This window comes from Sceloporus occidentalis, unplaced genomic scaffold, assembly GCF_023333645.1.
Source record: "Sceloporus occidentalis isolate IW3139 unplaced genomic scaffold, rSceOcc1.0.p SCAF_1, whole genome shotgun sequence".
Taxonomy (NCBI): Eukaryota; Metazoa; Chordata; class Lepidosauria; order Squamata; family Phrynosomatidae; genus Sceloporus; species Sceloporus occidentalis.
In genome coordinates, this window is record NW_028316981.1 from 93795646 (window position 1) to 93813259 (window position 17614).

Consider the following 17614-nt stretch of genomic DNA (forward strand, 5'->3'; position numbering starts at 1 on the left):
CCCCTCCCACTTTTTCTCCTCTTTTCTCCATCCTCATTTCCATCCTATCTGGACCCCACTATAAACTTCCTGCAAATCTCCTACCTAGTTTAATTGTTATACTATTGTTTTAATGTCCTTCTGGTTTAATCTCCTTTTAGTATTACTATGTTTTTATACTGGGGGGAGGGATAGGGTTTTGTTTTTTTTTACAATTTTTAACTGTATCTTGTTATATTGTCGTAATCCAGTTGGATTCTGAGTGAGTAATCGGAATATAAATTATTATTATTACTATTATTATTATTATTAACCAATGGGCTTCCAAGGCTGAGTGGGGAGTCAAACCCTGGTCTCCAGAGCTCAACACTCAAACCACTATACTATGCTGACATTGCTTTATTGTAGTGGAAATACCATAAAGTCTGGCCATGAAGGAACCTGGCAGACATTATATGTAGCTGTGCTCTTAGCCTGGCCAGAAGTGACTTTGGACCTGCTTTTTCATTGGCTCATGCAATGTGGCTCTGATGGTTAGCAGTATTGGAATGGAGCATAAGATTCCAGATACTAGTTCTCTGATGAACTGTGTGAATCTCACTGCGTGATCTTGGACTAATCACACACTCTCAGCCTGACCAATCTCAGCCTGACCAATCTCACAGGCTTCTTGGGAGGATAAAGTGACAAGGGGGGGGGGGGAGGAAACACATGTACACAAGTTTGAGCTCATTGGAGGAGAGATGAGATATGAAAAAGATGACTTCTAGTTTAGGGGGAAAGGCCCCTAAAACAGGTTTGTTTCTCCCTGTGGAATTGCTTCCCTGAGGGTGCAAGAAGCCTCTTTTTTGGGGAAAAACCCCACACTTATTTTTGTAGTGGTGTGTTGATGGTTTTACTCTTTGCTGGCCCATGATATAAAGATTTGGCATCATACTGTTTGATAACAGCAACTTGATAATGATTCCCATGACTTCCTGTGCTTCTGTAACAGTTGATCTTTAAACGTTATAGCTGTGCTAGGAGATGAAGACACTGAAGATCAGTTTTCACCTCATGGCTGTAGTGTCAAAAAGAGCACAGTAATAATGGGAAGCAGTGTGAAGTGTTGTATTGCTTCCTTATTCTCTTGAGACTGAGAGTGTTTCTGTCTCTTCTCTGCTGGCAGGGAACACAAAGAGACTAGACTACAGTTGTTTGCGTGCCAGGGCATTTGGCTGCCTAACTTAAATACAGGAAACATTAGTATGGCATAATATTAGATTATTCCTATTGTAACTTCATTGTAGTGAGGGATAATGTGGGGAGAGAGAGACAGAAAGAGAGAGTGACAGCACTGCCCTTAATGGAAGCTAATGGTTTGTGTGGTGTATGATGCTTTTCTAAACATACAAGAATACAGCTGCCCTTAAGCCTCTGTTGTCTCTTCTCATGCATGCTTGTGGCTGATTTATGCTTTTGGCTTCCTGCTGTTGTTGAGCTGTTGCAGAACTAAACTGTGGCATTTGCTTGAATGCTTACATTCCCTTGTTTTTAGGAAAGGCTGATTTCCATGGTGATGCTCTGTGTATGGCATTTTCCAAACCAGTGCAAACTGATTATGGTTGTGGGTGGTAAAGAGGGTCTTTTCTCCCTACATGTCTCTCTGTGGGTCAGCGAGAGGTGCAGCTGGTCCTTTAAGTTGTGATGCTTCATGTTGCCACCCGTTTGTTTGCCATGGAGTTCCAAGGATTGCTGGTGGCAGTGACAGCAGCAGTCTCTGAGGCTTCCCTGTCACAGAGGATGGGTCATTGGCTTGCCCAGTGGCAGCACATGATGCTCTTGGGACTTTAAAACAGCCAGAAAATGTCTGCTTCTTTTCTTAGCTTGTGAGTGCTCTCCTTCATCTTCTTCCTTCCCCCCCCTAAACTTAGTATGTCTATATTGATCCTGGCTGCTGGGAGGATCCCAGAAGTTATAAGGTCATCTGCATGGGCTGGCTATGGTACTGTTTGGAGAAGGAGATTGGAAAATGAGGGACTGGCAGTGATGGGGAGGTATAAGATGTGCCAAAAGACCTGAACAGACAGGCCAAAGAAAGCTGCTTCGGGTCACTTTGGAAGTATGCTATTTAAATGATGTATGCGTCCTAAGAGGCTGGAAGATGCATCAAAGCCACACTCCAGTAGTAAGGACTGGAGCTCAGCTTTGGTGCAGCTTATGGCCTGTTAAGATGCATGTTTCATTTAAACAGCATACCTCCAAAGTGACCCGAAGCAGCTTTATTTTGGCCTGTCTGTTCAGGCCCTCAGTTTCCATATCTGCTTCTACTCTTTCTGTGGTATCCCAGGTCAGTGACAATGGCAAGTCCTTTTTTGTGTTCCAGGCTGATAGGGCACAGGAAGACCCTACCACCACAGCCAGTTACTTCATTTGCACTCCTTGTGTATAAGGAGAATGGGTAAAGCAACCTATATTAAGGGGTGGGGGTGGGGTGGATTACAAGGCCTCTCCTCCATAGTAGATCCAGAAATGGATTTCTTTCACCCACATTTGTTATCACATGAAGAAATCTAGCTGTCATGAGTAGGCTAGTATGCATTTCCTAACTTTAAGAATAATTTTTTTACCTTTTTTGGAAGAATTTTCAGAAAGAGAAGGCCTAGAAGAAGTCTTACCTGACACTGCTGTGCTAATATGCAAAAGAATAACATAAGGGAGACAAAGCTCTGTTATGCCATTCCCATATACGTATTTAGAAACTACTTCAGAACCAGTAATGGAATATTACTGATATTAAAACACCCACACACAATTACAGAGAAAAAAATATTCTGCAGGAGCTGCAGATATAAATATCATCAGCTCAGTATTCATTCCAATGATTCTATGCATACATGTTTTGGTGAGCTTCTGTTTTTAATATATTTGGACACTAAGCTTTCATCCCCCACCTTAAAATAGAGCTAAATTGTCATGATGTTTGTTAAACTAAAGTGAATTGACTATTAGAGTCTATTTAATGTGAACTTTAATAAATAACCAGCCACTCTCAACTTAGTTTGTAAAACCATTTATGTGTCAGCAGGATTCTTTCTATCCCTGTTGGTCAGCTTTCCCACTGACTTCAATTTTGATGGTTGTATGAATTGCATGTGAGAAACCTTGACTGTTCCATATTATTTCCATTCTTTTTCTTTCATATGGTAACCTTGTTCTGCTTTGTCATGCTACAAACAGGGAAGATGCTAATAGTGAGTGTAACAAATCTGCAAGATGCAAATCTATAAATGGCACATAATTGCCAAATTTGTGATTGCTTCAACTTGCTATGTATCCATAGATGAGTCTGGTTTAACATAATTTCTTAACATAATTTACTTATCAAGGACTTTCTGTACTTCTCTCACTCTATTTAAATAAACAAGGTACTATGTTTCTGCACATTAAAATGTAGCCCAAACAATGACAGCTCAGTCTCTCATGTGATGAATTATTTTTTAGATGACCAAATTGGTGCAAGTTGGTGGATTACTTGGTGAATGTCATATTTTTAAGAGGACAGAAATAGGACATAAACAGTATGTGAGAATCAATGTGTCCACTGGGACCATGTCTTGGTTGTCTACTCATGCTAGCAAGTGAGTGTGGGTAGCACTATCAAACAATACAAAGGTAAACTATTCTGTAGGATTTAGATGTACAGAAGAAAGACATTTCCCTTTTAATCTGAGCTGTCCCTTGAGCTGCATATTGAAAACTTTGGGTCCATACAGACAGGCCAAAATAAAGCTGCTTCGGGTCACTTTGGAGGTATGCTGTTTAAATGATGCATGTCTCCTAACTGTCCAGAAGCCACGCCAAAACCACCCTACAGTCTTTAGGATTAGAGCATGGCTTTGGCGCGGCTTCTGGACTGTTAGGAGGCATGCATAATTTAAACAGCATACCTCCAATGTGGCCCGAAGCAGCTTTATTTTGGCCTGTCTGTATGGGGCCAGAGACTTCATCTTTATCTCAGCTTTTTATTCACAGGAATAGTCTGCTTATTAGATTTCTGCTTGCCCTGCTTAGAGAGGATGGAATAATCCAATGCAATGCTTTACAAACCAAGGTAATTTCACAAGGTTACTATACAAGCTGAAGAGGTCATTTGCTTCTTGCTTTGTTCTATTACTTCTTCACAATTTTTATAACAAAAGAATTGTTGGAGGCAACAGTACCTTTTCAATGTTCATGTAGAAAACATGGTGTGGGAATGTGCTCTGAAAACCTAATTTTTGATGTGTCCACAGTAAGCAGCTCCTCTGTGATGTGGTGATTGTAGCTGAAGATGTCGAGATTGAAGCCCATCGTGTTGTCCTGGCAGCCTGCAGTCCATATTTCTGTGCCATGTTTACAGGTAATGTTCTGCTCCAAAAGCAAATAACTGTTACTGCTTAATATATGTATGTTGTTTGCCAAATTATGTGTTGCACTGCTTAATATATGTATATTGAGAGCCAAATGATGTGCTGCCGCTAACGTGGCCTGTACTTATATTTAAAGCTGTTCTGGATGTATAAGGAAACCAAACATGAGATTTATAGTTAATTTTATGATCAGACATTTGTGAGTATTTCTAGATAATATCTCATGGTTTAGGAATGTTCTGAGCTGGGCTTGATTCTACTGATAATAGAGCATGTTAAAAATCATGTAGCAAGGATGGGGAGTCTTTGGCCTTCCATGTTGGTGAACTACAGTTCTCATCATTCCTTTCAGTGAATCCTTATTATTAAGGTTAGTGATCAAGCTGCTCCCACTATCCCTCACTAGGTTGGCTAGATCTGATGGACGTTCCAGGCCAATAACATTTATTCTCGCTGTCTTGAGTTTCTTGAAGCCAACTCCATCCTCGATCCCTTTCCGTCTGGTTTCCGCCCACGGCATTCTACAGAGACAGCTCTCACTAAGATCTTGAATGACCTTTTACAGGCCAAGGCTAATGGCCTCTACTCTGTTCTCATCCTTCTTGATCTGTTTGCAGCCTTTGACACCGTTGATCACTGTCTTCTAGTTGATATACTTTCTGACCTTGGGTTCTCAGACTCTGTTCTCGACTGGTTTAGATCTTATTTGTCTGGCAGATCTTTTGCAGTGGTCACAGGTGGTCAGACTTCATCCTCTGTTCCCTTATCTGTTGGAGTTCCCCAGGGCTCTGTTCTGGGTCCCCTTCTGTTTTCTCTCTACACACTGTCCTTAGGTAAACTCATTAGCTCTTTTGGTTTTTCCTACCATCTGTATGCCGATGACACCCAGTTGTATCTTTCCACCCCCGACCTTTCTCCAAGGCTTGAACAGCAAGTTGCGTCTTGCCTCACAGCTGTCTCGCAGTGGATGTGCCATTGGCGTTGGAAGCTCAACATGTCCAAGACGGAGCTTCTTGTCTTTCCTCCTAAGTCTACCCTTCAACACTCCTTTTCTGTCTCTGTGGACAACATTTCTATTCAACCAGTCCAGCAAGCCCGCAGTCTTGGTTTTATTTTTGATTCTTCCCTGTCGTGTATCCCTCAGATCCAGACCACAGCCAAGGCTTGTAGATTCTTTTTGTACAATATTGCTAAAATCCAACCTTATCTTTCCGCCTCTACTGCCAAGATCCTGGTTCATGCCCTAGTGGTCTCACGACTCGATTACTGCAACATCCTCCTGGCTGGGCTTCCTCTCTCTCACCTCCGTCCTTTAATCTCTGTCCAGCATTCAGCTGCACGCATTATCACATCCACCCACCGCTCTGACCACATCTCTCCTGTGTTGGCATCCCTTCACTGGCTCCCTCTCCCTTTCCGCATTCAGTATAAGCTCCTGCTCTTGACATTTAAAACCCTCCATGGGCTGGCCCCTCCTTACTTATCAGACCTTATTTCTCCTCACCTTCCAACTAGGGCCCTCCGTTCTGGTAGTCAAGGTCTGCTGTCCCAGCCCAGGATTTCCTCTGCCCCATCTTGGATTCGCCCCTTTTCACTCGCTGCCCCTCACTCCTGGAACCTTCTTCCCCCGCAAACAAGAGCCATCACTTCTTTAATCAGCTTCAAAACGGAGCTGAAGACATCTTGTTCAGAGAAGCGTTCCCAGGCATTGCATAATTGTCACTTGCTATTTGATGCTCTTTTGTTGTCTGTTTATTGAATCATTTCCTATATTGCTATGTATTTTATATGTATTATCCTACCAGAAAGGCCCCTTCCCCACCACCACTCCCTTCTCCTTTTGTGTCGTGTCTTTCTAGATTGTAAGCGTGAGGGCAGGGAACTGTCCAATTATATGATTGCATGTACAGCACTGTGTAAATTTACAGCGCTTTATAAATAAAGGTTAATAATAATAATAATAATAATAATAATAATAATAAGGAAGTCCACACATGGTCCCTATTGCCTAAAATCTTCATAGTGATGACTTGGAGATGGTTGTTGTATTAAAGTTTCTATGGGTCAGGATCTAAATCCATAAGGCAGTGGTTCTCAACCTTTGTTCCTCCAGATGTTTTAGACTTCAACTCTCAGAAGCCCAAAATAGCACAGCTAATGTGTAGGGATTCTGGAAGACAAAGTCCAAAACACCAGGAGGACCAAAGGTTGAGAACCACTGCCATAAGGGATCCTGAAACAGACCTGATGGATATTGGCTGGAGAGTGAAGCTGCATGTCATCATCATGCTTTGGCTAAAGAACAAAACCTTAAGTGGGTTCAACAAGAAAGACTCTTGACAACAGGCTAGAGCAAGCCATGTGGTATTGTATAACTCATATCAAACGTTCTTGCAAAGCTTGCTGAATGATCCCTGGGAACCAACAAAGGCCCGCCATATTAACTTTTGCCTTCTGGCTTGCACTTTCCTTTCTTTGTCTTAATCCACCTGCTCTGTTTGGTAGCTGTAATGTATACATTAGCCCCATATTATTTTTATTTAAAAGAGAAAAATTTCTGTGTGACATAACACAGATCTTTGTGTGAAGGTTCTTCAGTCACATTAATTGTAGATAATATCAACAGTCTTATTTTACAATTGAAAGGCGTGGGACAGACCGTCCAAAAAGGACGGTGTCCTGGCACCTAGTTTTGGTTCGCGGGGAAGCTGCAGCCTCCAGACTGCGGGATTTCCCCGCGGACTAAAATGAACCCGTGAAAAGCGGGTTCTTCTTGTGACACCATTATGATGTCACAGTGCGCCAGTGGTGCACTCGCGATGCCATAATGGCGCCGTGGCATCCGGCATGTAACAATGGCGGCGCTCATCTATACAGGGCACCGCCATTTTGACGCCCTCATCATGTGCAAGGGGTGTGGGGCGTCTAGAAGTGCCGCCCCTCGCACGTGATGAGGGCGTCCTTTCGCGTCTGTCTGGACCAGGCCAAAGTTTGCTTTTCCAGTAAAATGGAACTTTTCTACGATCACAAATAATTGTTAATATGAATAATAATGCAACTGGTTTTCTTTGGTTAGATGAGCAGGAAGAGGTTAAATAACAATACTCAGCATATGTAGTGTGGGCTGATGGATATGTTGCAGCACATGTTGGAATCATGTGAATTTTTTGAAAAGTAAGTTAAGGACTTCTGCGTAAGATGCTTATTTGAGATGGTCCTTAGGTACAGAAAGATGTTACTTTGAAGCGCAATTCAATGGCTGCACCATTAAATTTGGAATGTATGTAGGTCGGGACTATTCAAAACCAGCAACCAGGATCTGGGAAACTGGTGATGATGGAAATCTTTGGGAACTAATTCTCCCCCATCTCCACTTTAAATTAAGAGACATCCATCCTGCTAGCCTTACAGTAGCAAAACAGGGGAAGAGAAAGTCATGCCAGTAATTGCTGTACTACCATATAAGTGTCCTCTATTCTTTGTGGTCTAGTAGGAAGCATTTAGATATCCATGTGTGGTTGCCAGGCAGTGGCACAGAAGATTACACATCTTTACTCCTCTTTCTCATTTAATGCTTTAATGTGAGGTCAGTCAGCATAAATGTAGTCAGTAAGGAGCCTTAGTTTAAAATGGCAGGAACATAAGAAGGGCAGAGGGCCTACAACTCAGTTGCTGTGTGTGTGTGTTGTGTGTGGTTTACATGCAAAAGGTCACAGCTTCATTTTCTGGCCTCTCCAGTTGAAAGCATCTGGTAACAGCAATGGGAAATAAACTTTTCTTCCTGAGACTCTGGAAAGCTCTTGCTAGTGAGAGTAGAAAATATTGGACTAGGTGGATTAATCTTTTGGTGGCTTCCTTCCCTCTAACTATCCCTCTTCCTCCATGAAAATGAGGGTAAGGAAAGGAGTGACTTCCCCTTACTTCCACACTTGCCCCAAGGTTCAATTCATCGCTAGTTTAGTCTCTAACTACCGGCCTTCAGCTATATAATGTAACAAAATAACAAAGGGAGAATCAAAATCTCATACAATGCTGATCCAAACTATAGCTACTTATTGATTGTATGAATGCTTCAAATATATATAAAGCTCAGAGAGCCTGTCCTGGTATCAGATGTTTCTCTATAGCACTTGTACAGAAGAGGTGGCAAAAAATAAACGCTGCGTGAGCTAAAACGCCCACCCTCAAGCTGCTCCTTCAGTGGATTGGCAACTTGGGCGATGATAAAAATTGCAAAATATTACACTTGTAGTTAAAGGGCCAACTGCAGCTTTTTTTTGCTGCATTCCAAAAGCCCGCTCATTCCAGGGCTGTGCCTGTAAGACACAATTATTCAATTATACACCCATGCATTAAATTGATATTGGGCAACACATCAGTTGTCTTAGCATCTCAGCCTTCCCTCCCCACACTTTAGTATCTTAATGCTCCAGTTTTTTAGGGTTATTCTCAAGAAATATAGAGTCCATATGCAGTCCACCTTGCTGTGAAGGAAATGTAGGGATGTTTGCCTATATTTCTTAAATATAGGCCAGAATGCCCTAATCCACAGGATTATTGCTGGTTTTGAACTTTTTGTTGGGCAGTGTTTTCCACACTTACTGACTGACTAATTCTGTAAAGGTGTTAGTCACTTGTATCACAATAGATTTCTGGAGTGTTCTACCAATAATTTCTGCTTTTTTGCTCATCAAATTTTCTCTTTTTAGGAAGCAGGTGAATTATTCTGCTCCTGCTGTCTTAAAATGGTCACAGAGGAAGAAAATGGTTATGTTCACTCCCGCCCCTCCCCCCAATTATACGTACAGTGCTTTTTAGACAAGCATTTTCTTATTCAGTTATTTTTGCTTTATTTTTACTACAGGTTCCTGTGTTGTGCTCATGGATTTACTATCCCAGTAGAATTTGCAGATTGAATTGATTGGAAAAACCTCCCCTTTACATTTTTCACAATAAATCATCTCTGCCATCATATCACACACAGACTATTAGGGATCTCACAATATAATTTCCTGGCAAAGGGAAAATACCCACACATATCTTGAAGCAGAACATCAACATATTAAAGCATAATGAAATATACATGAATTTGCAGAATACACCTCAAGAAAATAGCTAGCATTTGAATCTTTCAAAGGCCTAAATCCAATTGCCTTTTCAACTAGAAGATAAACTGTTCCTTAAAAACATTCCTTTTTATTTTTTAAATGTTTCAGAATTTTGAAAAGTGAAAAACAGTAGATATATGTAAACAAATAAATATGTTTTAAGGGTGCATGTGGCAACTTGTCTGGCTTTTTTTCCCTTCCCCATTTGAAGGTTTAAAAAATACTGTACTTTGGAAGTAATGCAAGGAAAATTGTGCATGACTTTGAGAAAAAGGTGTGCAATCCCTGTATGTTGTGGTTTAGCAGTGGAAGAATGAAAAGAGACAAAGTCCTATACAATGCTCAAAAATATTTATTTCTTAAAAAGCCCAATGCGTTTCGGCCTAATCATGAATTGGCCTTCTTCAGGGGCTATTAAATTCTCAGAAATTTCTGGAGTTTGTACTCTTGATGGAAGTAGGTCTTTGATTATTAGAAGAAGCCTTTCTTTTAATAACCAGAGATCCTCTTCTGTATAGAGTGCAGACTGCAATTCCAGAAATTGGGAATTGAATTGCCCCTTAAGAAGGCCAATTGGTGATAAGGTAGAAATGTGTTTTAAGAAATAAAAGTTTTGACCATTGATTAACATGTGGGGTTTTTGTTTCCTTTCATTCTTCCATTGTGATTATGTGTTTTAGAGTTTTTTGTTTTGTTCCTGCCTTGTTTTAGCAACAAGAATGACAAGAATAACTTTTTTTCTAAAAAACAACAACAGCTTTTTACTGCCAAATTTCAGGTGTGTGTGACAGTGTCAGAAATGTGGTGCAGCCTGCAGTTTGTTCTAGGGGGGCAATGACCCTGTTAGACCTGCTGAAGGTGTCCACCACTCCCTTATAAAGAAGGAGCCTATTATATCTTATGAATGACCAATGTAGATGATCACCAAACCATGTGGCAAATTCAGGGAAACCTTACTGCACAATAAAGACTCCAGTATTTATCCCATGTAGTACATGTGACAAGAAAAAAAAATCAGGTATGTGTTTGCATTAGCACAGGTGACTTATGAATCATGTATTAGAAAACCTTATCCATGTAGCATGTTGCCTATGGAAGTTCACCCCAAAATAGGCTTGAAGTGATGCAGTCAGTAGTTAATAAAATCCAGGATGGGAATCATACCAAGTGTTCAGGATGCAGCATTTTTATGCTCTTCACAGCACTGAGGCTTCTCTGGGACTCCCAGAAATAGAATTAGGTTAATTATTCCAAATCAATTTAATTATGCGGAACACCCACACATATGCAAATTTTATAGAGGGTGTGGAATTTGGGTTGCCTTGGTGCACATAGTATCCACATTTAGCATGTACATCCTTGCCTAGAGTCCTGTGGAATGCATAACACATAATTAAAAAATTAAGGTAACTAGAAAATATGAAGTGGGAAGATGGTAGTGGGGATTCTAAAAACTTGCTCTTGTTTGTTTAGATTAGTGGTGGTCCATGGACTGGTACTGCCCCTTTAAGCCTATGGCTGCTAGTCTTTGGCAAATTACCATGAAAGAAACAATTGTAATCAGTGAACACAAATATGGTACTACTTCCTGGCATACTGAGAAAAAAATTGCCAGCCCTTCATGTCCGATAGCCTGAGAAAGGCTGCTTTAGACTACTTAAATGATTTTTTGTAATACCTAAATAAACACATTTAAAGAGTGCCAGTTTAGGAAAAGCTTAACTACACATCTTGTTGTATAAGTTCAGCTCTTTATGGATTATATAAAAAATTGAAATAACTGTGGATTTGATTAATGAGACATTCGCTGTACTTGTGCCTGTGGATAAGCATATGCATACAGTAAAGCAGGGGTAAGCAACCCTTGGCCTGCGGGCCGCATCCGGCCCGCCGAGGCGGCAGGACCGGCCCCAGCCCGGTCCTGCCACCGATTGCCGCAGGCGGTATCGCAGCGCCAACGGCGCTGAGGAGGGCAGGCCGCAGACAGTTCGTCGCCACCACCACCTGCCCGCGGCTTCCTATAGCCCTGCACGCGCCTGCAGGGCCACGCGCAGGGCTAAATAGGAGGAGTTTCTAGCTAGGAGGGAGGAAGGAAGGAGCAGGAGGAGGAGGGAGGAAGGAAGGAAGGAAGGAAGGAAGGAAGGAAGGAAGGAAGAGGAAGAAGAGGAGGAGGAGGAAGGAGGAGGAAGGAGGAAGAGGAGGAGGAGGAGGAGGAGGAGGATTTCCATTCCATTTGTACAGGTCTGCTTTGTTTTAACAATGATAGTGGTGATGATGATGATGATGATGATGATGATGATGATGATATCAGTCCGTTTCTGAGGCATGCACTCACTCTTTCTGAAGGTGAGACAGTGTGACTTTCCAAAGTGCATTTCTGTGTATTTTTGGTGCTTTTAATACTAAAAGGTCTGCTTTAACAATGATAGTGGTGGTGATGATGATAATGATGATGATATCAGTCAGTTTCTGAGACATGCACTCACTCTTTCTGAAAGTGAGACAGTGTGACTTTCCAAAGTGCATTTCTGTTTATTTTTGCTGCTTTTAATGCTAAAAGGTCTGCTTTAACAATGATAGTGGTGGTGATGATGATAATGATGATGGTGATGGTGATTTTGATATCAGCCAGCTTGTGAGGCCCAAATGTCCTCCATTTTGATAATGCCTAAGAAACATGCATTTATATTAACATTTTTTAAAAATCATCATTTTTTTTGCATGTCCTCTATTTTTAAAAAGTGCCCTACATTTGAAAATGTTGTCCTATATTATTTAATTATTTAATTATTTATTTTTTGGCTTCGGCCCCCCCAGTTGTCTGAGGGACAGCAACCCGGCCCCCGGCTCAAAAAGGTTGCCTACCCCTGCAGTAAAGAGTATCAACAGTAATTCAGTCATTCGACTGCAGTTTTTACTCCACAACTGCTTCCTTCAATCCCAGATAAAAAGTTGAAAAATATATATGCAGCATATTTTAAAAGCCCAGGACTGAAAGGGCTAATCTTTATGATTTAGAAGGAAAGGAGTCATTAGTAAACACAATGGAAAATGTAGAGAACAGAAAAGCCACCCCCAAGCCACCTCCCCCCCCCCCAAAAAAAAACCATATAAAGGTAGGTGTAGCTGCAGGAAAGTTGCACAATTAGCATCATTGCTTATGGTATGAAAACATGGAGAGGATGAGGACATTTCTCAAAAACAGAGGGCTATGTGAACTCAGTATCTTAGGAATTGCTTGATAACTAGTAAATGCTAGGATGAACTTGCCAATCAGCCTCCTGGTTAAGTTTATTTATTTATAGCATACAGTACAAAAATAGAAACAGTTTTTAAAAATTCCAGATAAATACAACTCAAAATTGAAAAAGGATAAAAGCATATTAAAGAAATCTTCAGGTTAAAACAACAGAAAAGACTGCCATATATACTTGTATTTAAGTTGACTTAATTTATAAATCGAGGGGAAGGTTTCAGGGCCAAAATTATGGGTTTTGATATGACCTGTGGATAAATCGAGAGTAAAACTTAAGGGCATGTAATAAAGGATGTAAAGGTTGAAACAAAAACGATGCTAAAGAACTAACAAAATTCTGACAGCTGTGCTTTTGCTCACACTAAAGGCTTGGTTGATGAGGAGGGAACTATGGTAAATGGTGGCTGTGCAATGTATGTGGGAGGTGACCAAGTGCAGGCAGGGTTAATAAAATACGTCAAAAAGGATTAAAGGCAAGAGAGTACAGTATTAACTCATACCAAAAAGAAAGAAAGAAAGAAACCACCTCTTTCTCTGAGTAGAGTGGTGAAAGGTGAGACTTTTCTCCATCCCGGGATAACCTAAAAAGAGCACTGGCACCATCTACTCTCCCAGCATTCTTTTGAGGGGAAGTGCCAAAAATCACCAGTGGTGCTATTTCTCCAGTCAGGCATTGAAAAAGGGAAGTGGTGCTGTGGCAGAGAGAGTAGATGGGGTTGGTGCTTCTTTTAGATGCTCCTGAGATGGACTAAGCTCTCATCTTTCAACATTCTACTCAGAGAAGGAGATGGTTCCTTTTTGATAAGAGTAAAATTACAGTATTTACATTGATCTGTGGATAAATAGACCCAAGGTTTTTTTTTGTATTTGTTTTATTTTGTATGTGTTTTAATTTGGTGTCTAAAACCAATGTTGAGTCCAACGAGGACTTCCAAGGGCTTTCTATAAATGGGATGCCACAGCAGAAAAGGTCTTCCCCCATGTCCCTGCATGATGTATCATTCACACTAATGGACATGCAGCAGGGGTTTGTCAGTAGTTCATGATTTTGCCTCAGAAAATGATGCTGTTTTCCTCAAATTCAAAAGAAAAGACTGGCATATGCTGCAGTTACTAACCATAACATACCTCTGCTTTGACTAGTGAACATCTGATTGTATTATGAGGATTTTTGATAGAGTCCAACCCTTCATCCAGCCTACCTTCCTCTCAGAAGAAATTACAGGTTCCAGAATTTCCAGCCAGTATGCTCAGTAGCCATGTTGGCAGGGATAGGGATAGGGAGACACAAGGGCCTTTAGTCCAAACCTTTGCTTTCTCCTACTGACTGGCTTCCTTAATCCAAACTTCCAAACTACTTTCCTTTACACAAGCCATCTTTTCTGAGATTGTACCTCAGAGAACATACAGACTGAAGGACTTTCCGGTGGAACATGCAAGCACAACACCCATGCACTGAATGTTAAAATTTCATTTGAAAAGGAAAGGAATTGATGTGTTCTTCAAATGCACAGTAATCCTGTAGAAGTACAGTGATGGCCACTCTTCACTTATTCTCTTTTGAAGAATACAGAAAAAGAGAACAAAGAACTTTTCTGGCTTTCTTTGTGAAAGAATGAATGGATTTAGAACAGGACTAGCTGTTAGGAAAAGAACTGTAGAAGACTGCTTGTTCAGTTCTGTGAGCTATATAGTAAGTGGATTTTCCCACCCAGTAGCAAAGAACCTTCTCTTCCCAGAACAGGTTCTTTAAAGTAGTTTTTCTCCCCTTCAAAATTGTTTTGACTCTGACAGTGACACACTTTTAAGATCTGAAGAAATGGAGTCTCTGTTTACAGTATTTTAAAGGTGGTATTTTTTTTTTAAAAGAGAAAAAAGAAAAGAAAAGAGAGATCGCTCAGTGAAACCTAAGGGAAGGAATACAAAGACACATGTGAACATGTTTAAAATTGTTTTTAAAATGGATTTTCAGGAGATATGACGGAAAGCAAAGCAAAGAAGATTGAAATCAAAGATGTTGATGGAGTAACCTTAAGCAAGCTGATTGATTACATCTACACTGCTGAAATAGAGGTGACAGAAGAGAATGTTCAGGTGAGGAGAACTGGATGGGGGCTTCTTTGGTGGTGGCTCTCTTCCTCACAAATGTTATCAAGGACCCTTCTTCTTCTGCTTTGAAAAGAGCCTTTGAAGACATATTATTTTGCAAAACTTTTAATGACTTTGAATGGTTCTGTTATTGTGTTTTGTGGGTTACAGTGCATCCCCCACTGTTTATGCTCATTTCATTGGAGTTTACTCCCTTGTAATATAATGTGTTTTATTCCATTTAGAGGACAGTGGCCCAGTACAATACTGAAGGGCAGCCATGAGATCAATTGGTGAATCAAAGCAGGAGATTGCTTAGGCATAAATGTTTTGAATGCTTCTGAGTATGTTCTGAATATTTTTCTTCACTGTTAAACCAGTGTATGCTCTACCTCCCTAGTTACTTAGAATCAAGAAACAGGACATACAAAGATCAATCTACAAAAGAAATGCTTTGTATGCAGAGTCCAGAGGTTTCAAGTTTAATTTTTGTAGCACAGGAGTAGTGAGCATTGTTAAGAATGGTTGGGAAAGGGGATGGCCATTTAGTATATAATTTAACTAGCTAGGCAAGATGGTTATCAGGATGCATACAAATAATACATTTAACATTTGACTGCCCTCACCTTGAAGGGTGAGGGACTGAGGATGCTAATTCTCTACCCTGTCCATCATGAGCTTTCTTGCATTCTGCATCTTGAGAGTGAATGTCTGCTTCAAGAAGCCTTTTTTATGCACGCAAACACACTGTGTGATTTAGGATTCTGATTTTCCAGGGTTTTGAATGTCACATGGAATCTATGCATAGCATACAGGCCCCCTGTAGGAGAGGTTTGCCCTTAAGATATGGAGAGTGGCAGGAATGGAACAAGGGGGCTGTGGTTGTGGATCTCATGTGCTTGTATTGCTCATGTATTATTATAGATTAATGCATAAATATGGCTTGTGTGCTTAATTGAAGGGTTGCATGATACAGTATGAATATGTAGCAATGAATCTCTCTAGGGGAATTTTTAATTAGCTCAAATACTAGGTTGTGCTACAAGCAAACTTTTGTGGAATCATTTCCCACCTGTATACCAAGATAAAAGAGATCAAAGGGATTTCACAGAGGTAGAATTCTCTAAATGAGGCATTTCTTTTATTAAGGGGAAAACCACACAACAATCCATGTTCACTCACACATACATACAAGGTTTAGAATAGTTGGAGGCTGAACTAATAGCGATACTTACACAAGATGAGGCTTGACTCTGGGTCCAGTTGTGATGGAGTGGGACACGGCTGTTTGGGGGGGATGTATGTATGTATCAGGACCAGTCTGAATTCACAGTGACAGTGTCCCTGTGCCTTCCAACTAGCTCACTAACAAAGAATTACTATCCTGGAGCCAAAGGTGTTTGTCCTACATCAAAGGAAATCAAATCTACATTATAAAGTTTTGCTTGGTCTGGCAGTGTCCAGGGTGAGAATGGAATTGTAAATCAGCCATATTGTCTTGTTCAGCATAACATTCCGCCTAAATCACCTATCTTCCTGACTTCGGAGATGTTAAAGTTTCTCATTTGCAACACCCAAACTCTTCTGTTTGATGTGCTTATGGGGTAGTGTGGACGTGACCACTTGCCTCAGAGATTATGGCTACCCAGAGTACAGAGTCCGTTTGGGGCCATAGGGAGAATGTACATGCACACAAAAATTCAGAAGATTTCAGTCTGGTAACAAATACATGCAAGCTTGAAAGGCCTAAGAATACACCTCATTTTTTAGTGACACAGATAAATGTAAGTTCACCTCATTCATACATATTTATTAAAATGTATAGCGATGTGTCAAAATTCATACATATTTCAGTAATCATGAAACTAAGTAATAAATGTATTTTTTGCTGTACAAGTAATCTAATACAATTTTTAGAAGCAGTGAATTCACTTTGGCAGTCTAAAATGTCAAGCTTGAATGAAATGAAATGGATTTAGTTTAGTTTCATTGTTGAAACAAGATTTCAGTCCTGGCAGAGTTTGATAAGGATTAGGAGAGATGAAACCAACAGAAGACCAATTAATCTTCAGCTACATAGTTACAGCATGTTCTCTTTCTCTCAGTCTGTTTTGCCTCCTGTCTTTACCTCCTCTTTCATTCTATTTGTATCCAGCCCCCCCCCCCCCTTTTTTTTTAATACTTTGGTTACCTCAAATTTTACTTGGAACAACTTATGTTATTCATGGGAGTTGTGTCCTTTGAGTAATGTAATGCAAGAGCTAGGAGTCCAGGTCTATACACTGCTGTTCAGAGACAGAGTGTATAAAAGTCCCAGGTTCCTCCTCAGGCATCTCCAGTTGTAAGGGTCAGGGGGAATTTGATGGAGAAGACCTTGGTTCGAAATTTATTTTGAGCAGCCAACACAAGGCTGCAGCTGCATGGACCCACAGCCTAATGCAGCATGAAGCAGTTTCTCATATCACCCTGAAGTCTCAAAGATGGAGATGTTAGAAGTTATATCAGATGTTATGACATATCCTGGTGCTATCTCTTTAATTTATTATCCAGAAGTAATTACTCCAAGAATGACACAAGTGGCCAAAATAGGAATGTAGGCCTTTCAGTGAACTGGGAAATGAGGTCTGCATCTAGTTTTGAGTCAGGTGGCAATTATTGCTGGTTTAAATGGTTCTCCTTAGTCTTTCTTCTTCTGCAGCCATTTGAAAATGGCTTGAGCAGGTTTTATTATCTTTTGTAAGTAACAAGTTCTTGGCAGAGGTGTCTTTTACATAGTGTAGTCCTTTCCCCTG

General features: G+C 40.6%; 1 protein-coding gene across 5 annotated transcripts in view; it reads left to right on the top strand.

Moving 5' to 3' along the window:
* Positions 1-17614, top strand: part of KLHL3 (kelch like family member 3) — a 94259-nt gene that overhangs the window by 22659 nt on the left and 53986 nt on the right. For 4 of the 5 annotated variants that reach the window (XM_089529575.1, XM_089529557.1, XM_089529566.1 and 1 more), the window contains exons 3-4: positions 4254-4360; positions 14707-14828. In XM_089529575.1, coding sequence (XP_089385701.1) covers positions 4254-4360; positions 14707-14828 — 229 coding nt within the window. The remainder of the gene's footprint in view (positions 1-4253; positions 4361-14706; positions 14829-17614) is intronic. The other variant, XM_089529593.1, reaches the window with a different exon arrangement.